Consider the following 26,358-nt stretch of genomic DNA (forward strand, 5'->3'; position numbering starts at 1 on the left):
TTTAAAAAGCTCTATACATTCAAACAGCTAATATGTGGTAGGATCAGAGATGCAAAAGTTAGTTTTCTGATTCCAGAATCTCTTACTTACTATCATTTCAGTGTATTTCACCATTTCATCTTTTAAAATCCCTTACAATCATACGTTATATATATGCTGTTGTAAATGTTGGGTTGCTTCCATGTGCTTAGCTTTTTCTAAAGGGATATTCAATCTGTAATTTGTATTGATCACAAATAAATCACTTCTTTTTCTTTAGGATAAATTGTCTTTTGCTGATTTATTAGTTATTCTGGACATCATAGGGATATAAGTGTATTTGGTATGCTGCCAGGGCCAAGATTGCTCCATTACTTATCACAACCTCTCAGGGACCAGCTGAGCCACTTAATCCTTTTCCCCATCATATTCATTTTTTCCTTTCTTTATGTTTTAACTGTTTTAAATGTTTCATTAGATGCAGAATGGTCATATTAAAATGGAGCCTCATGTTCACATGCCATGGAGACTCTGCCATTGGAACTGGGTGCTATTTCCATATTCTTTAGGTATAGGTCACCTGATGTAACAGCGTGAACAGTAATATTCCTTCCCTAAATAACATGGCTGGGGTGAGAAGATATTGGTAAAAAAATGGCCTCAGGGAGTCGTAGTGCACTGTGTTTCCGCTTTGTGGGGAACAAGCAGTTCTCTGAGCAGGAGTAGCTGGGATCATTTATTCCTACAATTGATCCTTCAAAGAAAGATGAAAGAACATTAATCAGTACATGTAAATAAGAAGGGGATCCATTCTACTCATAGGTTTGCTTGAAAGGGGATCCATTCTACTCAAAGGTTTGCTTGTAAATTAATAAAGTTCAAGAACAAATAGACAATGGACTGCCAGTGTCTTGAAGTTTCAGTAGCAGGGAAGCCACCTCCTTCCTCAGCATCTTCTGACACCACGTCCTCTCATTCTCCCTCTTGCTCCTTCTTCTCATGACAGTGTCTCCATTTTGATTCTTGCATATATATAAAAAATATCTTCCTCAGGCCTTTGCACTGGCTCTTTCTCTGCAGGGCACACTTGCCCAGATAACTGCATGTGTCCCCATGTATCTTGATATCTCTATTCAAATGTCACCTTGTGTGCAGGTCTTCCTGAACTCTCAGTGAAAAGCAACACCCCATCCACTATATTTTATACTTTTTTTCCTTAGCAACTCTCACCATCTCACATGATATGTATTTATTTGCTTATACTCCTTCACCATGATTCTATTCTAGGGATTTTGTTACCATCCTATGCCCTTTAACTAGAAAATGGTCAGTAGTTAACATATAATCCTCGAATGCATGAAATGATTTCTCATTAAAACTATAATACATGACATCTTGGGGTAAAGGCTGAGAGTGGGAAAGGAATTCCTAGTCAGAAATGTCAAAGAAGAATCCTTGAATGTGTTGAGAGTCATACAAATAACACATACTGATTATTTTACTGTACTATATGATAAATTGTAGCATTTCAAATGTCAGCAATGCCCATTTGTGTGAAAATTAATTGTGATATTTTTTCATTCCTAGTTATCAGCACCACCACATGGGAGCAGGCAATGTTACACAAATTTCAAAATTTATTCTTCTGGGATTGTCAAAAGAACCAGAAATGCAGGCCCTCATATTTGGGCTTTTCCTCTCCATGTACCTGATCGCTGTGTTTGGAAACCTGATCATCATCCTCGCTGTCATATCAGACTCCCACCTCCACACCCCTATGTACTTCTTCCTCTCCAACCTGTCTTTTGTAGACATCTGTTTCACCACCACCACCATCCCAAAAATGCTAGTCACTATATGGACAGAAAGCAAAGTTATAACCTTTGCAGGCTGCATCAGCCAGATGTACTTCTACATACACTTGGCAGTGTTAGATGACTTTCTTCTCACTGTGATGGCCTATGACCGCCTTGTGGCCATCTGCCACCCTCTGCACTACACGGTCATCATGAGTGCCCGGCTCTGTGGGCTGCTGGTTCTGGTCTGCTGGGTCATAAGTGCCCTGCATTCCTTGTTAGAAATCTTAATGGTGTTACAGTTGTCCTTCTGTAAAGACTTGGAAATCCCCCACTTCTTTTGTGAAATCAAGCAGGTGATCCGGTTTTCCTGTTCTAACACCTCCCTTAATGACACTGTGATGTATGCAGCAGCAATGCTACTTGCTGGGGCTCCTCTAGCTGGCATAATTTACTCTTACTTGAAGGTCATTTCTGCCATATGTGGAATCTCATCATCTCAGGGGAAGTATAAAGCATTTTCCACCTGTGCATCTCATCTCTCTGTTGTCTCCTTATATTATTGTACAAGCCTAGGAGTGTACCTCAGCTCTGCTCCTACCTACAGTTCACATTCAAGTGCAACAGCTTCGGTGATGTACACCTTGGTCACACCCATGCTCAACCCTATCATCTACAGTCTAAGAAACAAAGACATAAAAGGGGCTCTGAAAAGAGTCCTTTGTATGGAAGGCGTCAAAACGCAAATTGTTCTGGGGATGAAGTGGCCATGATTTCAGGACTCAAAGCCTCAGGACCAGAAATGACTATTCCTTAATTAGTTTCTGAAAAGAGAACTTCTTTCTATTTCATGAAATTTCGATTTCTTTCACTTTAAATTCTTTATACAATTTAAATAATCCAAGTTATTAAACTTTCTGATTTTACTCAGTTTCCCTTTGTCCGTTTTTTCCTTCCACCACACCTTTTTTCAACTGTGAATCACTAAATATTTGGAAATTCCCATTTATTTATTGGGGCAACATGTATTTTTTAAGAATAATTTTTTCCATAATGACATTATCCTTATTCATTTTTTAACCCCTCACCATAGCCTCAGATACACCTCACTGTTAGCCTGGAGATAAATAGAACACTGACCCTAACCTTAAGCAATAATGCTAACTCTAACTAAAGCCATAAATCCACCCTAAACCTTACATAAACCTAATCCTAAACCTAGCTCTACATCCTAACTTCACTCTCAACACTTCACTGTTAGCTGTAGATAAATTTAAACCTTCTCCTAAACAACCACCTTACCCTTACTCTAACCATATCCATTATTTCCCCCTAATTCTAAACTTAAACCTCACTTTAAACCTTGATATATCCTGAGCTCTAACACTCATCCTAACCCTCAAACTGACCAGCAACCACTTTGTTCCAAAGCTAAACTGAACTTTTACCCTAACATTAACCCCTTACCCTAATACTAATCATAATGATTTCATCACCGTAAACCTAACCCAAACCAAACCCTGTCCCTCATACCTAAACTGAGCCCCATGTCCTCAAAACCTGAACCCTGAGCCCTATCTCTAACCCCTGAACCAGAATCCCAAAGCTGAACTAAAACCTGAACTCCAAACCCTGAACACAAACACAAAATTAAATCCTGAACACAAACCCCAAACTGTACACTGAGCTGTCTCAGAGCCTGATGCCCTCAAACCAAACAGGAATCTTGGATACTTACCCAAGAAGCCTGTCACCTTCACCCTGACCCCTCACCAAGAGCGTTAGGAATAGAAAGGGACAACAATGTCCTCTTCAGACCCTGGTTGCAAATGTTGAAAAACTGCCGTAGAAACATTATTTAGTTCCTTGGATCTTCCTTCTAGGCTCATGGTTCTCTTGGAACTCCCACCTTTATGCATAGATGATTTCCTTAAAGTTTCCCAAAGGAAACTTTTCCTGCCAAATCTCTGTTCCTAGTAGACTGGGTTGTAACCCAGCTGATAGAGTCATTTTGGTTTTTGTTTTCATGATTGTTCTTTTCTCTTGCTTCTCCTGCCTTGCCTGTGCCTCATTTGCCAGCACCTATCCTGCATTCTGAGTGAGTCATTTCTCAGACTCAAAATCCTGGGTGGATTAGGCTTCTTGAAATCTTCAAACATTTACTGGGATCACACAAAACCACCGGTAGTTCCAGAAAACTACTTTTACTGTCATCAATGAAGGGGAAAACTTGATTGCTTTGTACAGAAAGCAGAGGCATGACACAACTTAGGCTTCATAATCCTTTTGCCAAAACAATCATTTCAATTAGACATCAGTTAGGACCTTTCTTGTAGTCACTACTTATCAAATGTTTGTCTCTGCTAAGGGATAGCTTTCAAATGTGTTAAACACTAGCAACAGGTCTTCAAGTCTGATCTGGATTATGGGATTGAACTCTCAGTAAAGGGCATTCTGTGGGTTTCTGTTCTGAGGAAACCCACTTTCCATGCCAAAAAGGGATGTGTAAAGTGGTCTTGTGGGTAACGGATGGACATTGCTTGCATTTATGCGAGGATGCCTCCTGCTCTCCTACTCTGGGTTGTGGACCACAAGGATGGATGACTATTCCAATGGAGATACTTGGCAATGTGGGAATGCATGCTGCTCAGCACCAACAATGCACAGGGCAACAAGAAAGAGAAAAGACTATCCTACCTCCAAAAATTCAGTGTCCAAAGGTGAGAAAAACCAAGAAGACAAGCTCACCTATATTTTCTATGTGGGGTTCATTTTGGCAGATGGTATCAAATGACTCATATTTTGATTAAAAACAATATGCCATGATTCCAGGCCAGAATAGTTTAGTCACAATTCTCCAAATGAAAAGAGTGAGAAAAATAGACCAAATAGATCTGGAGTTAGGAAGATATTATACCATGTTTTCCAGCTGGCTGTGTAGATGTAGGGGGCCCATGATTTAAGTCATGTATCTTGGTCCTAGATCTTGTAACATTTAAATAATTGGATTCTTGCCTGGATGGTCAAGAAGGAACCAGTCTAGCAGACATCTTGAGGCGAGCCCATTGTCTCTCATTGTGGGAACTTGACCTACAAACTGTAAGAGCATATATAGTTTTAAAGGTAGAACTATGAAAATTATTTACCCCAGTAATTTAATTCAAATAGATATTTACACTGGAATATTTTGTTCAAAGCTATGGATATTCTGTTTCCAATTCATTCATTTGGTTTCCTGTGGTTAATGGAATTTCACAAGGAAATGTAATCTCAGTGAGAAGATCATCTATAAATTAGCTTGAAGATAATCTTATAATAAGCTGATGCCCTGTGCCCTCAAGTCATGATTAACTCTATCCCTAAACTGAACACATACCTTAACCATCTCCTACCCCAATGTAAAACCCCAACCCTAAGAACAAACCATAATCCTAACCACTAATCATAATCCTAAATGGCAGCCTTAAATCTAACCCTGGCAGCCTTATATCAAAACCTAACACAAACCTTAACCCTAAACTTCAACACTAACTCAAACCCTAACACTTACCCTAAAACTTAACCCTTATCTGCATCCTGATACCAAACTTCTGTAATGACAAACCACCACCCTAAGGCCTGAACAAGAACCCCACAACCTAAGCAGTGCAAACCCAAACCCAAGGTCTGATTCCTAAACAGGAAACTGACATCTGATCTCCAGCCTAAATCCTTGCATACAAATCTAAAGACTAACCCTGTGCCCCTCAGAACCCTGACAGCTAACTCTTCATTCCCATTCTGAACCCTGACCCGGATCAAGAAGAATGGACGCCAGTGTAGATGGATGGATGCAGGAGTTATGGAACATGTGCTGGCAGTTCATGCACTTGGAAGTGCCTTGGCAGAGCTCTCCATACCTGTGATGAACACCTGATGCTCACTGTCTGAGATGATGCATCTTCTCAGGGCTCAAGAGGGAATGTACCTAAAGGGTAGCATGACTGGTATGGAGCACTTGCATGAGCACCAGTGTTGCAATAGATATATGACATCACAGTGGTGACTGTGACGACTGTGTCCTAGGGACAGTGAGGGAAACATGTTCCCATTTCAGTCCCTGTGGCCTCAACTTTGGGTGAAGTCCTTGGCAAGCTTAGGCTGATTGCCCAGGTGGCTGTAGAGAAAAAAGAATTCAAACCCAAGGTGCATGTTTGTGTTTTGGGCCATGGTGACATATAGATCATAGAGAAGCCACTTGGTTCCTGCCTAGCCCTGGTGAGTGTGGATACTTCTCCTGGGCCGTTCTGTAGCCATGTTCCTAGAAAAGGGAGGTGCACAAGAGAAACAGCAGGTGACCCATCTATGAGCACAGCACTCCTCTCTGCAAATTGTGGATGAGAATGCTCAACCTGCAGCCTAAATATCTCCCTTACCCTCACCTTAAACTTCACCCCTCATGCTCAGCCTCACCCAACCTCACTGTTAGACTGGAGGTCATCTGAAACCCTACAGTAACCCTAATCACTTAAGCTAACTCTAACTGAAGCCATAACTTCACCCTACACCTAACACTAAACTTAACCCTAACCTGGAACTAAATTCTAACCTCATCCTCACCCATGTGGGCAGACAACGAGCATCAGCTGTCTTCATAGCCCTCCTCAGGGAGCCTGGGAACAGAGCCATGCCCGGACCAAAATGGTGAAGGTACCAGTGGGACCTGCCATGGGCAGAGACCAGGACTACTGAGCTCCCCAGCCCTAAATCCACTGGTTGGGAAAGCCCACCTCACCAGAATAGGTCACAACACATTGTGTACCTAGAAAGCAGGCTCTGAGCACAGAGACCTGCCCTGTCCTACCCTACTCCCCCATAGTGCGGTTAGCTAGTGCCGCTGTGATTGGAGGCTGCCTGAGTGGTGTAGTTCCAAGGACCAGGAAGGAGCCCACCATGTAAGCTGTAACCCCACCTCAATAAATTGGACCTGTACCATGAGCCTTGTCTCTGGTGCCTGATTTTTGGGGCATCACCATCCTCACCATTCAGGACCCCTAACCTGACAACACACCCACACTTCACCATTAACCTTAAGACAAACTAAACACTTCTCCTAATATAACCCCTTACCCTAAGCCTAACCATAACCATAATTTCACCCTTCAACTAACCCTTAATGTAACCCTAATCCTAGATGTAGCCCTAATGCTATCACAAATCCTCACCCTCTCCCTCAATTGCACTTCACTGTTCTCAAAAGCAAAGTTAACTCTTATCCTAACCTAACAACCTACCTACCATATGTGGATAAAATGAGAGTTCCTGTGGCCAGGATTCTTACCTGGCCATGGTTGACTAGTGCACTGCACACCTGTGGGCAACACATGGCTGTTGACTCTATAAAAAGAACTCTGCCCAGTGCTCTGGGCATGACATGGTGGCAGAGCTGCAAGGCTGCAGGAGAGCTGAGCAGAGGCTGGAGTGGTGACAGCACAGAAGACAGAGGCCCAGATGCTGGCTGTGTGTTATGTCTGTGCAGAGAAGACCAGAGAACAGCTGTGTGGACAGAGAGGCCCAGAGGCAGAGACCGGCTTGCTGCATGCAGACTTGCTCTGAGTGAATGGGATTCCAGTGACTGACCTGCCACCTGGAAACAAAGTTGGGTATAACCCTTTCACACCAAGAACGTTTTGCTGTAATTTTCTTTGGTCACACTTAATCCATAGCGAACTTGCCTGGGGCTGAAACCATTGGCAAGACAATTGGCGTAGTCAGCAGGGCTCACTGTTTACCAAGGAAAAAAGACAGGCTGTCCTTATGGGAGGGGTGCTTCAGCAGGCTGCCCCTGTGAATGGGGAGACAGTGGATCATCCCCCAATGGGTATGAGGTCTGAGGTGGCTTTCCTCCTAGAGGACTTGGCCCCATCCCAGGACTGGAGGCAAGTGGAAGTGACACCTGAGGCAGTAGGGGTGGCTCTTGGTATACTAAGCAGATCATTTGAGAAGCATAGTGCCCGGGATGTAGCGGGGACTGTGGGTTGGCTGCTTCTCACAGTCTTTAAAAGGTCTACAGAGGAAACCCAAGAAATGGTGGCACAAGAACACGAGCTGCAAACTTCTGTGGATTCCATGAGGAAGGAGATGTCACTGATGCAGGAGGAGGTGGCATGAGAGCGCCAGCAGCAAGGTGCCATTGGAGATGAGATGGCAGCGCTGCCAGGTGTTCTGAAGGATGTTGGGGACCGCCTTTGTCTTCTCACATGTTTGTAGGCAGAATGGGAAAGCACCTTCCCCCATGTCTAAATGCAGCACAGGAAAGCACAAGCTTGAGAACAACCGGTGCAGTCCTTGGAAGTTATCTGCCCACAGAAACATATCTTGTCCTCGAAGACAAGCCAAGACTCCTCACTCTGAAAATAGGGAGACCTTGAGGATGTGTGGAAACACTGCCCCTGCTTCTGGCCTGCCTTCCCCCACTTGCCAATGTGGCGGGAATGGAGAACAAAGAATATTCTGTTTACACATTCCATGAGCAACTAACGGAACCCTGCTGAGCCTACCTTTGCCTGGTTACCGCTGACGTTAATACTGTGCTTGATTGTCTATTGGATAATGCTATGTCCTGGAATCATGTAACCCCACTGCATTATATAAACCTTGGACCTTCAATAAAGTTTTGCTGGTGACGCGCGGGAGCGTCAGCCCTCCCAGCTCTTTCTGTCTTTATTTTCTTCGCCCCCCCCCCCCACCTTCTGCACTTCAGGACCTGCTCGACTCGGCGCGACCAGACCGCGTCAGAAGGAGAAAGAGGCCATCAAGGAAAAAAAATGAACTCCTGAGGGAAGCACAGGCAGAGGTGGCATGAGAAAATCAGCTGTGAAGCACTGAGCTGAAGGTAAGAGACCTTCTGAGGACAGCTGGCATTGTTGTGAGGCACTACAGTAGAGGAGGCACTTGGGGGAGTGGAGAGAAAGGTGCCATCAGCGCCAGAAATGGAGGATCTGGGGAAGGATGAAGGGGTGGTGCCAGAGGCACCAGCCCCTCCTGTATTGAAATCCTGCCCTGTGGTTGTAAAGAAAATAAAGACCCAGCAGCTGAAAGTTCCCCAAGGAGAGGAGCAGCCCCCTCCCCAGTTCGTGGAGCACTCTATGGTCCACCCCTTTACTCAGTCTGAGCCCGTGGCTGTGGGATTTAGAGGTGGATGGAATTGTTCTGTCAGGATCAGAGATGTGAAAACTGTCTTCCCTGACAGTGCAGCCTGCCTTGAGGCAGCGATAACAAAATGCGAGGTGACACATACAGTAGCTGAAGCAACGAGAACCCAGAGAGAAATAAGACCTATTACTCCCAGGAGGAATTTGAGGGGCCTCCTGGGGGTTACGAAGACCCAGATGTGGGTTGATTTGATATGGCCAGGAGTAGATAGAAGGAAATTAGATGTAAATCCAAATAGGATATTACTGGAGCTATGGCAACAACTGAAACCAGAGCAGCATTTCCAGCCATTAATACCAAAGAGGAAGAGGTCAGAGACAGGGCCACGAGTACGGCTGTGTGTCTGCAAGACTTTTTGCTGGAGAGGCTGGAGAACAATGTTCAAGCTTCCTTGCACAGGGACTATGGCAGAGGACTAAGGGCACATAGACTGAGGAGAGAATCCTTGGGGGAGAGTGTGGATAAAATGAGAGCTCCTGTGGCCAGGATTCTCTCCTGGCCATGGTTGACTCACTCACTGCACACCTGTGGGCAATACATGGCTGTTTACTCTATAGAAACAGCTCTGCCCAGTGCACTGGGTGCAACACCGTGGCTGAGCTGCAAGGCTGCAGGAGAGCAGATCAGAGGCTTGAGTGGTGGCAGCGCCGAGAACAGAGGCCCAGAGGATAACTGTGCAGACATAGGGGCCCATAGGCAGAGACCGGCTTGCTGCATAGAGACTCACTCTGAGTGAATGGGATTCTAGTGACTGACCTGCCATCTGGAAATAAAGTTGGGTATAACCCTTTCACCCCAAGAATGTTTTGCTGTCATTTTCTTTGGTCACACTGAATCCATAGTGAACTTGCCTGGGACTGAAACCCATTGGCAAGTCACCATAACTCTAACATAATGATATCTTTTTCTAATACTTAACCTTAAAGCAACCCCAACCATTAACCCTAACCTGATCTTGAAATGCCAAACACATGAAGCTGAACATTAACCAATGGAACAGAACTCAGAGGTGAACCCTTACCTAAACTCAAAATCCTGAATCCTAACACAAAGCCTTAGCCTTGAAGATGAACTAAAACCTGAACCCTGACCACTCTGAGACTGAAACTGTCAGGCTGAACTAGAACACTGGAACCTTATCTAAATCCTAACACTTCCTGCTGAAGCATAACTATTGACTCTCACCCTCACCCTCACCTGGAGTCTTAGGCAATGAAGCAAACAAGCATGTCCTCTTCAGACTCTGGTTGCATCTGCTGAAGGACTGCAGCAGAACCATTGTTTAGGTCCTTGGATCTGCCCTTTAGGTGCATGGCTCTCTTGGTAGTCCCACATTTATGCACACATGATTTCCTTCTGGGATTCTAGTAAAATCAGAAAGGAAATGTTTCCTACTGAGTCCCTGTTATTTGTATAATATGCTGTAAGCCAGGTGAATGGAGGCATTTTGGGATTTGTTTTCATGTTTCTTCTTTTCTCTCGCTTCTCCTGCCTTTAATAGTTCTCAATTGCCAGCACCGATCTGAAAAGCTGTGCCTTCTCAGAAACAAACATTTGATGAGGAGGAACTTAAGGACATTTGCCAACTCAGATCACATGGAAATGGCTCTGTTGACAAAAGGAACATGAAGTCCAAGGAGTCCCAGACCTCTGCTTTCAAAACAAAGCAACAAAGTTTTCAATTTCATTGCTTACAGGAAAAGTAGCCTTCTGGAATGACCACCAGTTGTGTGTCCACCCCAAGTGAGTGAGTGAAGGTTGCAAGAAACCTAAACAACACAGGTTGCTCAGTCTGAGAAAAGATTCACAGGATGAAGATCAGGTGCTTGCAGTTGAGACCTATGCAAGGCAAGTGAAGCAAGACAAGAAAAACCCAAAAGACTCCACTGAATGAGCTTAGGCCCAGCCTACAAGAAACAGAGGTTCATCAGGAAACATTTCCTTTCTGTTTTTACCAGTACCTTCCTTGCATCCCTGGGATGAATCTCACTTGGTCATGGTGTATGATCCTTTTGATATACTATTGAATTCGGTTTGCTAATATTTTATTAAGTATTTTTGCATCTACATTCATCAGGGATATTGGTCTGTAATTTTCTTTTTTGGTGGGGTCTTTGCCTGGTTTTGGTATTAGGGTGATGTTGGCTTCATAGAATGAGTTTGGGAGTATTCCCTCCTCTTCTATTTTTTGGAACACTTTAAGGAGAATGGGTATTATGTCTTCTCTGTGTGTCTAATAAAATTCGGAGGTAAATCATCCAGCCCGGGTGCTTTGTTCTTGGGTAGTTTTTTTATTACAGTTTCAATTTCTTTGCTTGTAATTGGTTTGTTTAACTTTTGTGTTTCTTCCTTGGTCAGTCTTGGAAGGTTGTATTTTTCTAGGAAGTTGTCCATTTCTTCTATGTTTTCCAGCTTGTTGGCATATAGGTTTTCATTGTAGTCATTAATAATTCTTTGTATTTCCATGGAGTCTGTCGTGATTTTCCCATTCTCATTTCTGATTCTGTTGATTTGTGTTGATTCCTTTTTCTCTTAATAAGTTTGGCTAGAGGCTTATCTATTTTGTTTATTTTCTCAAAGAACCAGCTCTTGGTTTCATTGATTTTTGCTATTGTTTTATTCTTCTCAATTTTGTTTGTTTCTTCTCTGATCTTTATTATGTCCCTCCTTCTGCTGACTTTAGGCCTCATTTGTTCTTCTTTTTCCAATTTCAATAATTGTGATGTTAGACTATTCATTTGGGGTGTTCTTCCTTCTTCAAGTGTGCCTGGATCGCTTTATACTTTCCTCTTTGGACTGCATTCGCTGCGTCCCACAGAAGTTGGGGCTTTGTGTTGTTGTCATTTGTTTCTATATATTCCTTGATCTCTATTTTGATTTGTTCATTAATCCATTGATTATTTAGGAGCATGTTGTTAAGCCTCCATGTGTTTGTGAGCCTTTTTGTTTTCTTTGTAGAATTTATTTCTACTTTAATACCTTTGTGGTCTGAAAAATTGGTTGGTAGAATTTCAATATTTTGGATTTTGCTGAGGCTCTTTTTGTGGGCTAGTATGTGGTCTATTCTGGAGAATGTTCCATGTGCACTTGAGAAGAATGTATATCCTGTTGCTTTTGGATGTAGAGTTCTATAGATGTCTATTAGGTCCATCTGCTCTACTGTGTTGTTCAGTGCTTCCGTGTTCTTACTTATTTTCTGCCTGGTGGATCTACCTTTTGGGGTGAGTGGTGTGTTGAAGTCTCCTAAAATGAATGCATTGCAGTCTATTTCCCCCTTTAGTTCTGTTAGTATTTGTTTCACATATGCTGGTGCTCCTGTGTTGGGTGCATATGTATTTAGAATGGTTATATCCTCTTGTTGGACTGAGCACTTTATCATTATGTAGTGTCCTTCTTTATCTCTTGTTACTTTCTTTGTTTTGAAGTCTATTTTGTCTGATATTAGTACTGCAACCTCTGCTTTCTTCTCGCTGTTGTTTGCCTGACATATGTTTTTCCATCCCTTGACTTTTAGTCTGTTCATGTCTTTGGTTTGAGGTGAGTTTCTTGTAAGCAGCATATAGATGGGTCTTGCTTTTTTATCCATTCTATTACTCTATGTCTTTTGATTGGTGCATTCAGTCCATTTACATTTAGGGTGACTATTGAAAGATATGTACTTATTGCCATTGCAGGCTTTAAATTCGTGTTTACCAAAGGTTCAAGGTTAGCCTCTTTAGTATCTTACCACCTAACTTAGCTCACTTATTGAGCTGTTATATACACTGTCTGGAGATTCTTTTCTTCTCTCCCTTCTTATTCCTCCTCCTCCATTCTTCATATGTTGGGTGTTTTGTTCTGTGCTCTTTCTAGGAGTGCTCCCATTTAGAGCAGTCCCTGTAAGATGCCCTGTAGAGTTGGTTTGTGGGAAGCAAATTCCCTCAGCTTTTGCTTGTCTGGGAATTGTTTAATCCCACCATAATATTTAAATGATAGTCATGCTGGATACAGTATCCTTGGTTCAAGGCCCTTCTGTTTCATTGCATTAAATATATCATGCCATTCTCTTCTGGCCTGTACAGTTTCTGTCAAGAAGTCTGATGTTAGCCTGATGGGTTTTCCTTTATAGGTGACCTTTTTCTCTCTAGCTGCCTTTAAAACTCTTTCCTTGTCCTTGATCTTTGCCATTTTAATTATTATGTGTCTTGGTGTTGTCCTCCTTGGATCCTTTCTATTGGAGGTTCTGTGTATTTCCATGGTCTGTTTGATTATTTCCTCCCCCAGTTTGGGGAAGTTTTCAGCAATTATTTCTTCCAAGATATTTTCTATCACTTTTCCTCTCTCTTCTTCTTCTGGTACCCCTATAATACGGATATTGTTCCTTTTGGATTGGTCACACAGTTCTCTTAATATTGTTTCAATTCCATCAATGTCCTCTTGCATCTTATCCATTCTGCTTATAAATCCTTCCAGAGTTTGTTTCATTTCTGTGATCTCCTTTCTGGCATCTGTGATCTCCCTCCGGACTTCATCCCATTTCTCTTGCGTATTTCTCTGCATCTCTGTCAGCATGTTTATGATTTTTATTTTGAATTCTTTGTCAGGAAGACTGGTTAGGTCTGTCTCCTTCTCTGGTGTCTCTGTGATCTTGGTTTGCCTGTAATTTTGTCTTTTCATGGTGATAGGAATAGTTTGCAGAGCTGGGACTAGTGACGGCTGGAAGAACTTCCCTTCTTGTTGGTTTGTGGCCTTCCTCTCCTGGGAGAATAGCGACATCTAGTGGCTTGTGCTGGGTAACCGCATGCAGTCAGGGCTTCTGCTTCCTTCCCATATGCTGTGGAGTTTATCTCTACTGTTGCTGTGGGTGTGGCCTGGCTCGGGATGCTGCTCCATAGTGGTGGAGTTGTGTTGGAGGGGGAGTGACCGGGAGGCTATTTACCTCTGTAAGGGGCCTCCGTGCTCCCTGCAGCCCAGGGGATTAGAGTGCCCAGAGATCCTGGGATTCCCTACCTCTGGACTAAGTGTCCCACCCTGCCTCTTTAAAACTTCCCAAAAGCACCCACCAAAACAAAACAACAACCACAAAAAAAAAAAATTGGCCACTCATTTTTCTTTATTCTCTGGTGCCAGCCTTGGGCACCCACTCACCGGACTTGCTGCCCTGTTTCCCTAGTATTGGGGTCCCTATCCCTTTAAGACTTCCAAAAAGCGCTTGCCAAAACAAAAAAAAAAAAGAAAGAAAGAAAGAGAAAAAGGTGTCCGCTCGCATTTCTTTTGTTCTCTGGTGCCAGTCTCCTATACCCGCTTGCCGTTCTTGCTGCCCTGTTTCCCTAGTATTGGGGTCTCTGTCCCTTTAAGACTTCCAAAAAGCACTCACAGCAACAAAACAACAAAAAAAAACAAAAAACAAAAAAAGATGGCCGCTCGCTTTTCTTTTGTCCTCCGGCTACGGCCTTCAGCACCCGCTCACTGTTCTTGCTGCCCTGTTTCCCTAGTATCCAGGGCCCCATGCATGCACTGTGTCTGCGCTCTGGTCCGGATGGCTGGGGCTGGGTGTTCAGCTGTCCTGGGCTCCTTCTCCCTCCCGCTCAGACCTCTCTCCTACCACTGGGAGCTGGGGGAAGGGGCACTTGGGACCCACTGGACCGGGGCTTATATCTTACCCCCTTTGCGTAGCGCTGGGTTCTCACAGGTGTGGATGTTGTCTGTATGTTGTCCTGTGTCCTCTGGTCTCTATTTTAGGAAGAGTTGTCTTTGTTATATTTTCATAGATATATGTGGTTTGGGGAGATTTCCACTGCTCTACTCATGCCGCCATCCTGGCTCCCGCCCTCTCCTACAGTCTTAATAGCCATGATTGTTTCTTTGAATTCCTAAGGCTCCAGGTGAAGGGTCAAGATGAGAGTCGCTGGTTGGTTTCATGGGAAGTGTTAGGGTTTTGATAAGTATCATGGATTCCAGTTCAGTTTGAAGGCTTGAGGTTCAGTGGGAGGTGCCACAGTTCAGGTTGTGGTTCATGATCAAGGGTTAAACTTTGGCGTTGAGGTTTAGGTTCAACTCTGGGGTCTCTTTCTGGGTTAGATTTCATGTTCTGAGCTATGGGATATTTCATCTGGTGTCCATGTTAGGGGAAAGGGGTAGTTTTGGATTTTGGTTTGGTTTATGGTGAAGATATAATTATGAATGCAGTTATGGTAGGGGTGAGAGTTAACACAGGGCTTCCACTTAGCTTTTAACCATCACTGAGGTGTGGATCTGTGTGATGGTGAGGATGAGTGCTTCGTTTCCACTATGTCTGGGTTTAGGATTAGCTTAAGGGTTATCTTGAGAGTGAAGTTATGGTTATCTTTAGAATTAAGGTAACGGATTAAGTTAGGAAAAGGGCTAAAATTTTCTATCAGTTAACAATGAAGGGTGGGTGACCATGATGTTAGGGTTTCGGGCTAGTGTTACTGTTAAGTTTAGGGTTAGGTGTAGGGTAATGTATGGCATTGGTTAGAGTGAACCTCAGTGTTTAGGGTTAGGGTCAGTATTCAGTTTACCTCAAGGTTAACAGTGATGCGGATGTGAGTGTGAGGGTGAGGATTAGGGTACAAGTTGAGCACACTTATCCCCATTTTGTTGGGGGGAATGCTGGTCTCAGAGATGGGTCTCCTGGTGTTCCTCCCACAACCTTGCCTTTTGCAGGAACATGACTGCAGGACAGTTCTGGAGAAATACCAACACTCGCCATGGCCAGGTGGGATCTGAATGGCTTTCTCTATGAGACGCATGGGTCACCACAGCCCAAAGCACACACAGGTGTCTTGGATCTGGTTTACATTTTCTCCATGGCTGCCTGTGTGTGGAGCACCCACTTCACCACTGGCTGCACCCACAGCCGAAGCAGCAGGCTCTGAAGTTGGAATATGCTCTGCTCACCAGGCAGCCTTTCTCTCAAGGAATCAGTCATCACACTTGGCATTGTGATGTTCTATACTTAAGGCAACAATGCTACTCATGCAAGTCCTCCATACCAGAAGTATGTATCCACTGCAGATCCCTAAGAGACTGATGTTTCTGGAGAGGATAACTAGTTTTGACTTAAGGACCTGAGGCCTCACCTGTGGGTACACTCCTTGGCAATGTGGACCTGGCAGTGCTGTTGAGTGTAGAGCAACTGGAACCCTAATCCAAAGATTCTGCTCCTGCTTAGTGTCACAGTGACCTAGATGGGCCATAGAGAAGCAGCTCAGTTATTGCCCGACCCTATGACTAGGTTCTGCTCCTGGGCTGTCCTGTACATATACTGCTAGAAAAACAGGGGCACAAGAAGAACTCCAGCTGACCCACCTCTGAGCCCAGTGTTTCCCGCTGCACAATAGGATGAGAATGCTCACACTGATACCTAATCATGTCCCTTACACTCATCCTAACCCTGAGCCCGCACCCTCCTTCCTCACCTTCACCCATACCGCACTGTTAGGCTGGAGCTAAACTGAAGGCTGAATGTAACCATAACGCCTTTTGCTGTTTAAAAGAAGCCATGCCTTCACCATACAACTAACCTTAAACCTAAACTTTACTCGGGCCCTAAACCATAATCTCACTCACCCACAATTCACTGTTCACAGAAGGACAGATAACACTTCTACTAGCCTATTCCCTAACCCTAACCCTAAACATAACCATAACTTCTCCTACAACTAACCCTTTTTGTAACTCTAATTCTAGACACAGTCCAAACTCTAACACATATCCTCAGCCTCACCCTCACTCACACATCACTGTTCATTGAAAGCTATATGGACCCTTATCATCACATGAAACCCTTACCCTAACTCTAACCGTAATGAATCTTCACCATAAATCTACCACAAACACAAACTTAATTCTTACCTCAAACCTGGAAACCACTTCCCAAAATACTGAACTCCAGAACCCCAACTCTAACTCTTAAATGAGAACTCTACATGTACACCAGACACTAAACCCCAAACCCTGAACACCAACACTAAGCCTAACCTTGAACATGAACCCTGATCCCTCCCAGTGAAGCCAAAGACCTCAAACCAAAGTGGATCCCTGGACCCGTTATGAACCCTGTCCCTTACCTCAGTAACATAGCAGTCAACTCTCACCCTCACCCCTCACCTGGACATTAGGAATAGAAAGAAACAACCATGTCCTGTACAGACTCAAGTGTTATATACTGAAGGATTGGAGAAGACTGATTATTAGGGTCTGTGGGTCTGCCCTTGAAGCACATGGTTCTCTTGGTAGTCCCACCTTTATGCAACATGATTTACTTGTGGGCTAGTGGTTAAAACAGAAAGGAAATATTTTATGTCAAATCTCTCTTATTAGTATTCTGGGCTCCAGATATCTGAATGGAGGTATTTTGGTTTTTTATGTATTTATTCTTTTCTCTTGCTTCTCCTGCCATCATAGGTCTCAATTGCCAGCACCTGATCTGTATTTTGAGTGACTCTTTCCTCAGACTGAGAAACCTGTGTTGATTAGGCTTCTTGCAATCTTCAAACATTGATGGAGGAGACACACACAACCAGTTGTTTCAGAAAATTGCTTTTCCTGTCATCAAAGAACCGGCAATGTTTTCTGCATTGTGCTCAGTGTGGTGGCACGACACTCCTTAGGATCCATGATCCTTTTGCCAAAACAGCTTTTTTTGTGGGATATCATTTGGGAGCTCTCCTGTACTCAATATTCATCAATATTTGTTTCTGATGAGGAACAGCTTTGAAATGTATCACACACTAGCAACAGATAAATCAAATCCAATCTGGATTATAGGATTTAACTTATAGAGAAGTGCATTCTTTGAATTGCAGCTCTAAAAAACTCAATTTCCATGCAACAAAGGGATCTAGAAGGTGGACTTGTCCATCAAGAGTTGTCATCTGAGTAAGTGACAGGGCATTGCTTGCAGTTATGCCAGGAAGCCTTCTGTTCTCCAACTCCAGGGTTGTGGAACTAAAGCATGGTTTATTTTGCCTCTGGGTGCATTTTGAAATGATGGAACGCATGTAGCTCACCATCTACAATACAGAGAAACACACCACAGAAAAGAGTGTCCTGCCTCCTCAATTCAGTGTCAGAATGTTAGAAAGGCAACTGAAGACAAACAGCTGAAATTTACAGGTGGGGTTTATTGGGGAAGGCATTTTCAAGTGACTCATCATTTGATTTCAGAAGATTTGCCATTATTTTCCAGGCAAGACCAGGGTCCTCACAATTCTCCAGTTAAATGGAAAGAATGTGAAAAATAGATCAAATGAGATCTGGAAGTATGGACATAGTCCACCATGTTCTTTTGCTGTCTGTGAAGGTGGAGGTGCCCATGATTCAATTCATGTAGCTTAGTTCTAGAAATGGGAATATTAAAGCAATTGAATTATTGCCTGGATAATTAAGGAGGAACACAGTCTAGAAGACATCTTGATGCTAGCCCGTTGTCAGTCATTGTAGGCTTAGGACCTACTAAACTTTAAAGCAAACATACTTTGGAATCCAGAACTATGAAAATTGTTTATTATCAAATTAATTCTCACATCAAGTTTTCTCCAAGAGAAATTTTCCTAAGTCATGGATATTCTATTTCTAAATTCAGTCATTTAGTTTCCTATGGTTAAGGGAAGTTCACTTTGAAATTTCATCTCAGTGAGGTCATCTATAATTTAACTTGAATATAATTTTCCCTATTAGATGATTCTACTTGCTCTAAAGATATCATTAACTCTATCCCTAAGTCTAACACCTACACTAACCGAAAAACAAACCCTCACACAGACATCACACTAACTGTAACGCTAACTACTAAGCCTGTCCCTAAAGTTAACACCATACCTCAGACCTAATCATAATAATAATACTAACCTTAACCCTAAACACTATCTCTAACCCTAACATCAACCCTAAACCTTAAAACTTGTCCTCAACATGACTCCAAACTCTTGAAACCACAAACACCACCATAAGGCCTGAAGAAGAACCCCAAACCTGTTCCCTGAAGCCCTGAAAACAAACCCAAAACTTACCTACTACAATGGAACCCAAACACCAGGTCTAACTACTAAACATGAAAAGGACATATGAAACATTACATTCCTGAAACCAGGTGGAAAGTCTTACCCTACATGTCCTCAAATCCTTCCAGCTACCACTAGACTCTCACCATCATCCCTGACAAGGACTGAGGGGTATGGATCTCTGTGTGACTGGATGTATTCAGGAGGTGTGGAACATGTGCTGGGGTTTCATGTATTTGGATGTACCTTCACAAATACATACATGTGCCTGACCCTCTGATGTTCACTATCTGAGATGACGCAGCTCTCAGGGATAAGGAGTGGATGCATCCAATGAGAAGGACTTCTGATCTGAAACACTTGCATGAGCATCAGTGTTGTGATAGTCCATGACATCAGAGTGGTGACTGTAATGATTGTTTCATAGAAACAGAGGTTTCCTGTTGAACAAGGAAGATTCCCTCTTTAGGGCCTGGGGCCTCAGGTGTGGATGCAGTCCTTGGTGAGATGCAAGCTGATCCCATTGTTGGCTATCGAGGAAATGGAACCCATGTCCAAGATGCCTGGATTTTCTTTGTGCCACGGTGATCCATATGGTTCATAGGGAAAGCCATTCAGTTCCTGCTCATCACTAGCAAGTGTGGGTTTTGCTCCTGGGCTGTTCTGTATCCACATTCCTTGAAACACAGGGGCTCAGGAAGAATGCCAGGGGACCCAACACAGAGTCCAGCATCCCTGTCAACACCTTTGGAATGGTAATTCTCATCCTGAAGCTTCAACCCCTCAGTTACCCTCAACCTCATCCTCTCCCTCATCCTCAGCCTCACCCACACCTCACTGTTAGCCTGGAGCTAAACTGAATGCTGACCCTAAGCCTAAGCCTCACCCCTCATATGAACTCTAAGTGAAGCCATAACTTCACCTTACACCAAACCCTAAACTTAACTGTAACCCACACTCAAAACCTTAACCTTATAGTCACCTACACTTCAGTGTTCCCCTAACAGCAAACTTAAGCCTTTTCCTGACCTAAAATCTTAACTGAACCCTAACTATAACCATGACTTCCCCCTAAAGCTCACCCTTAAACTAACCTGATCACAGTCATAGCCCAAATGCTAACAGTCATCCTCCCCCTCTCCCTGACCAATAACTCGCTCTTGGTTGAAAGCTAAAGTGAACATTTACACTCACACTAAAGCCTTACCCTGAATGATACCTTCATGATAACTTACCATGACGATAACTTCATTGTAAAACTAACCCTAACTCGAACCCATCCCTACTTCCAATCTGGACTCCTGATCTGAAATTCCAACCCCTGAATTCGAACTCTAACCACTGAACCAGAACCCCAGATTAGAACCAAAAATGAACCCCAGAGAAGATAAACACAAAGACTAACCCTTGAACTCAAACCTCAAAGTGAATCCTGAAGCCTCCCTCTGAATCCAAAGCCCCCAACCTAAAGGGAACTCTGGATATTCATCCAAACCCTAACCCTAACCCCTGAATCCTAACCATCTACTCCCACCCTTACCCCTCACCTGGGGCCTTAGGAATCATGAGAAACAACCATGTCCTCTTCAGAGCCTGGTTTCATATGCTGAGGTACTGCAGCAGAACCATTATTTATTTCCTTGGATCTGCCCTTTTGGTTCATGTCTCTCTTGGTTGTCCCTTATGCACACAAGATTTCCTTGCAGGATCCTGGTAAACAAAAAGGAATTTCCTATCTTGCACAGTTCTCAACTGACAGCACCTGATTTTCATCTCAAGTGAATATTTTCTCAGAGTGAGAAATTTGTGTTGATTAGGCTTCTTGCAATATTCAAACATTAACTTGGGCAGGCAAGCAACTGGTCACTACAGAAAACTACATTTCCTCTTGTCAACATAGGGGAAAACCTTGTTGCTTTGTATTGAAAGTGGGGCAGTGACACTACCAGGATTCATGATCCTTTTGGGAAAACAGCCAATTCACTGGGTTATTACTTTGCAGCTGACCTTTAGTCCCTCCTCATCAAATGTTTGTTCCTGAAAAGGGACGACTTTAAAATGTGTTTCACACTAACAACAGAGTTTAATATCTGATCTTGAGTACAGAACTGAACTTTTAGAAAAGTACATTCAGTGAGTCGCTGCTATGGGGGAATCCCTTTTCCATGTCAACAGGGGGTGTGCAATGTGGACTTTTGCATCAAAAAGTCTCATCTGTGTTAAGTGATGGGGCATTGCTTGAATTTATATAAGGATTTCTCTTATTCTCCAACTTTGGGTTCGTGGAATTCCAGGACAAATAATTTTGCATCTGTTGACATTTGACAATGGCCAAAAGTATGCTGCTCACCATCTACAAAGCACAGGGCAACAAGCAACAGAAAAGACTATCTTTCCACCAAAATTCACTCTGAGAAGGTGAGAAAACCTACTATAGGCAAACTCAGCTCAAACATCTTATTGGGATTCAATGTAGCAGGCGATATCAACTGGTTCATTGTTTCTTTAAAGATTTGCCATGATGTTCAAGGAGGTACGAGTGTCCTCAAAATTCTCCTGCCAAGTGGAAAGAATGGTCAAAATAGACCAAACAGATCTGCAGTCAGTGAGATATTCCATCAGTGAGATATTCCATCATGTTCTTCTGATGACTGTGAAGGTGTAGAGGTCCATGATTCAAGTCATGTAGCTTGGTCCTAGAACTCTGAATGTTAAAGAAACTAAATTCTTTCCTGGATGATTGAGAAGGAAACCAGCCTAGAAGAAATCTTGCTGTGAGCCCATTGTTGCTCATCGTAGGCTTAGGGCCAACTAAACTAACAGTATATATAGTGTTAAATCCAGGACTATGAAAATTGGTTACCACAGCAACTGAATTCTCTCAGGTAGATTTATCCTGAAATAGTTTGTTCAAAGAAATATATATTATTTTTCCAATTCAGTCATTTAGTTTCCTATGGTTAAAGGAATTTGACCTTAAAATTTCATCTCAGATCATCTATAAATTAGCTTAGAAATAGTATTTCGCATTTACTGATTCCTCACACTCTATAGCTATCCCTAACTCTATCACTAAGTCTAACATTTGCCCTAAACAATAACCCTAACTCTCACACAGCTCAGTGTAACTCAAACCCTAACCCATAACCTAAACCAAATGCAATCCTTAAACCTGTCCTAACACTAAGTGTAACACTAATCATCATTCTAACCTTCAACCCAAAACCTTAACCCTTAAATGCAAATGGAAATTGAAACCCTCATTCTGAAACCCTGAACCCACAATGCTCCACTATAACCTCAGAATCAGAGAGTGAATTGTGAGCCCCAAAACCCTGAACACATACACAACACCTAATATTGCTACCAATCCCAAACCCTAATCCAAAATGTAAGAATGAAACTGACACCTGAAGCAACCAGTAAAACACTGGATCCCAATCTGAAGCCTAAGCCTGCAAACCAAGAATCCTGATGCTAACCCTTAACCCTCACCCTGATCCCTGGACTGGACCAGATAAATCAATGCCTGTGTGGCTGAATGAATGCAGGAGATTAACACATTGGGGAGTTCCATGGCAGGGCTCTCCGTGCATGTGATTGAACACCTGAAGTTCACTGTGGGAAATGATGCAGCTTCACAGGGATCTGCAGAGGATGCATCCAGAGGGGAGCAATCTTGGTAGGGAGGACTTGTATGAGTGCCAGCGTTACCATGGTTCTTGGACATCACAGTGGTGACTATGATGATGGAATCCTAGAGATTGAGGCTGCCTGGTGAGGAGAGTAGGATGGCAATTCCAGGCCTACGGCCTCAGCTGTAGGGGTGTCAGCAGCAAGGTGGGGGCTGCTCACCCTGGTGGCTTTAGAAAAAATTGAAAAGAGAGCCAAGGGGTCTGTTAGTACTTTGGACACTGGTGACCCACATGCTTCATAGAGAAAGCAATTCACTTCTTGCCTGACCCTAGCAAGCACAGGTCCTGCTCCTGGGTGGCCCTGTGGCCTCAACGTTAGAAAATGCAGGGGTGCCTATGAACACCAGGTGATTCAACTGTTTCCAGCATTCCCCTTGGCAAAATGTAGATGATAACGTTCAACCTGTAGCCTAAACCTCACCTTACCATGGCCCTAAATTCTAACCTTCAATCCAAAACCTTAACCCTTAAATGCAAGTGGAAATTGAATCCCTCATTCTGAAACCCTGAACCCACAATGCTCCAATGTAATCTCAGAATCAGAGAATTGTGAGCCCCAAAACCCTGAACACATACACAACACCTAATATTGCTACCTCTCCCAAATCCTAATCCAACCCTCACCCCTCACCCTCAGCCTCACCTGCACCTCACTGTTAAACAGGAGCTAAACTGAATCCTGACCCTAACCTTATCCCCATATTCTAACTCTAACTGAAACCATAACTTCACCCTACACCTAATCCTAAACATTACCCTAACTGTTCCAATAAACACTAACCTCACTCTCATGCAAACTTCACTGTTAACTGAACGACAAACTTAACCCTTCTCCTACCTTAACCCCTTATTCTAACTCTAACCATAACCATAACTTCACTATAAAGGTAATTCTTAACCTAATCTTAATTCTAGATGTAGCACTAATCCTAACTCTTACCCTTACCCTCACCCTGACCAACACCACATGTTGGTCAAAAGCTAAACTGAACCCTTATGCTAATCCTCACCCATTACCCTGACTCTAACAAAAACAATATCTTCACTTTAAACTTAACCCTAAACCCAACCCCAACATTTACCCCTAACATGCCTGAGTTCAACCCAAACCTGAACCCCATACCAGAAACCCTTGCACAAAATCTAAAACTTGAACACAAACGCCAAAATAACTCCTTACTCCCACACTAAGCTCACACTCCTCAAACTGAACTGGAACCCTGGATAATTTTTCAGCTGCTAAACCTTACCCTGGATGCCTAACCTCTGACTCTCACCATGAACCCTCAAGTGGAGCATTAAAAATTGAAATAAACAACAGTGTCCAATTGAGACCCCAGATGCATATGCTGAAAGACTGCAGCAGAACCACTGTGCAATTCTTTGTATCTGCCCTTTAGGTGAATGGCTCTCTTGGTTGTCCCGCCTTTATGCACACATTGCTTCCTTGCAGGATACTGGTAAAAACAGAAAGGAAATGTTTCAAAGAATCTCTGTTCCTAGTAGTCTTGGCTCTAAGACAGTTGAAAGAAGTCATTCTCGCTTTTGTTTTCATGTTTCTTCTATTCTCTTTCTTCTCCTGCCTTTTATAGGTCTCAATTGCCAGCAACTGATATGCATCATGAGTAAATCTTTTCTCAGACTGAGAAAACTAAAATCATAAGGATTCTTGAAATCTTTAAACACTGACTTAGCAAGACAAAAACCCACTGGTCATTCTAGAAACTACTTACTTTACCTATCATCAACAAAAGGTAAACAGGTTACTTTATACCAAAAGTGGGGACATGATACTCCCTACAACTAATAATCCTTTGTACCAAAACAGTCATTTCAATGGGATATCAGTTGGGAGCTGTCCTGTAGTCCCTCATCATAAAATCTTTGTTTCTGACAAGGGACAGCTTTGAAATGTTTTACATTCTAGCAACAGATGTTTGCATATGATCTGCAATATGGGACTGAACATTTTGAAAAGTGCCTACTGTGAGTTGCTTCTCTGGGAAAACCAAATTATTCATGGCAAAAATGGGTCCGGAAGTAGACTTGACAATCAATAGTTTTCATCCGGATAAGGGATGGGGCATTGCTTGCCGATATTTCAGGATGCCTGTTGTTCTCAAACTCTGGGGTGGTGAAACTCAATCACAGATTATTTTGCCACTGGCGATATTACTCAATGTTGAAATACATGCTGCTCAGCATATACAATGCAAACAGCAACAAGAAACAAAAAACACTATCACATCCCCAAAATTCAGTGTCAGAAGTTCAGAAAATCCACTGCAGACAAACTCAGCTCAAACTTCCAGGTGTGCTTCATTGTGGCAGATGATGTCAAATGACTCATTGTTTGATTTACAAAGATTTGGTATAATTTTCTAGGTGGGACCAGTATCCTCATAATTCCCCACCAGCATGGGAATAAATGAGCAAAATAGACAAAAATAGATCAGGAGTTAGGGAGATATTCCATCATGTTTTCCTGCCATTAATTATAAGGTGTCCATGATTCAAGTCTTCTAGCCTGGTTCTAGAACTGGGAATGTTAAAGCAAGTGAATTCTTCCATGGATGACTGAGACAGAACCCAGCCTAGCAGACATCTTGATGTGAGTACATTGTCACTCCTTGTAGGCTTAGGACCTACTAAATTGTAAGAGCATACATAGTTTTGAAGCCAGGAAGATAAAAATTGGTTAACCCAGCACTGAATTCTCACCCAGAGATATAAACAGGAATATTTTTCTAAGATATGGAAATTCTGTTTCCAAATTCAGTCATTTAGTTTCCTATGCTTAAGGGAAGTTCACTTTGAAATTTAATCCTCATGAGAAGATCTACTATAAATTAGCTTGGAGATAGTCTTCCCCATTAGCTGATTTTATTTGATCTAAATCTATCCCTAAGCCTACGACTTACCCAAAACCAAAAATACAACCCTAAGTCAAACAGCAGAGTAACCTGACCCCAAACCCAAGAACAAACCCTAATCTTACCCTAAATCTCAGTTCTAACAGTAAGCCTAACACAAACTCTAACCCTTAAACTGAACACTAAGTCTAACCCTAAACATCAACCAAAAATCTTAACACTTACCAGCACCCTGACACTAACCACTGAATCCAGAAACCCCAACCCTGAACAAGAAAACTGATTTTGAATTCTGAACCACTGAACACAAACTCAAAACCTAACCAAACTCCACTTCTGACTCCTAAGCTAGTAACTAATACATGAACCCCACACTAAGCCCTGAAACAAACTGCACAGCTGAACCCTCAGGCAACTGGAGCATTGAGAGCTAACCGTTGACTCTCTCCTTGATGCCTGACCTTGACCCATCTGAATGGATCACCAAGTGGCTGCATGGATGCAGTAGCTGTGGAACATGTGCTGGTGGCTCATGCATTTTTTGTGCCATGGCAGAGCTCTCCACACATGTGACTGAACCCCTGATATTCACTGTCTGAGATGTTTCAGTTTTTCAGGGCTCTGCAGTAGATGTGTCTGATGGAAAGCACTTATTGTGTGGAGGACTTGCATGAGCACCAGTGTTCCCATAGATCCATGATGTCACAGTGGTGGCTGAATCAACTGTAGCTTAAATAGAGATGCTGGCTTGTAAGGAGAGCAGATTCCATTTTCAGGGCCTGGGACCTCAGTAGAAGGTGCAGTACTCAGTGAG

General features: G+C 43.0%; 1 protein-coding gene and 2 long non-coding RNA genes across 4 annotated transcripts; 2 read left to right on the forward strand and 1 right to left on the reverse strand.

Moving 5' to 3' along the window:
* Positions 1-278: 278 nt before the first annotated feature.
* On the reverse strand, positions 279-5,789 carry LOC140845539 (uncharacterized). 2 transcript variants are annotated; one of them, XR_012124372.1, is made up of 3 exons: positions 5,675-5,789; positions 4,791-4,872; positions 279-733 (listed from the first exon to the last, which is right to left on the reverse strand). It is a non-coding gene; the product is annotated as an uncharacterized lncRNA (long non-coding RNA). The 2 variants fall into 2 exon arrangements; XR_012124371.1 differs by having other exon boundaries at positions 4,693-4,872.
* Positions 1,568-2,548, forward strand: LOC118971460 (olfactory receptor 7A17-like). Its single transcript, XM_073220751.1, has one exon. The coding sequence runs from the start codon at positions 1,583-1,585 to the stop codon at positions 2,546-2,548; it is 966 nt and encodes a 321-aa protein (XP_073076852.1). The 5' UTR covers positions 1,568-1,582.
* Positions 5,790-8,468: 2,679 nt separating the features above from the next.
* LOC140845540 (uncharacterized) lies at positions 8,469-17,997 on the forward strand. The gene is made up of 3 exons (XR_012124374.1): positions 8,469-8,649; positions 15,636-15,749; positions 17,379-17,997. It is a non-coding gene; the product is annotated as an uncharacterized lncRNA (long non-coding RNA).
* The last annotated feature ends 8,361 nt before the right edge of the window (positions 17,998-26,358 follow it).

The sequence above is a fragment of the Manis javanica genome, chromosome 13 (assembly GCF_040802235.1).
Source record: "Manis javanica isolate MJ-LG chromosome 13, MJ_LKY, whole genome shotgun sequence".
Classification (NCBI taxonomy): domain Eukaryota; kingdom Metazoa; phylum Chordata; class Mammalia; order Pholidota; family Manidae; genus Manis; species Manis javanica.

Coding starts and splice junctions, on each gene's coding strand:
- LOC118971460 (XM_073220751.1), top strand. CDS start 1,583: ATGGGAGCAGGCAATGTTACACAAATTTCAAAATTTATTCTTCTGGGA.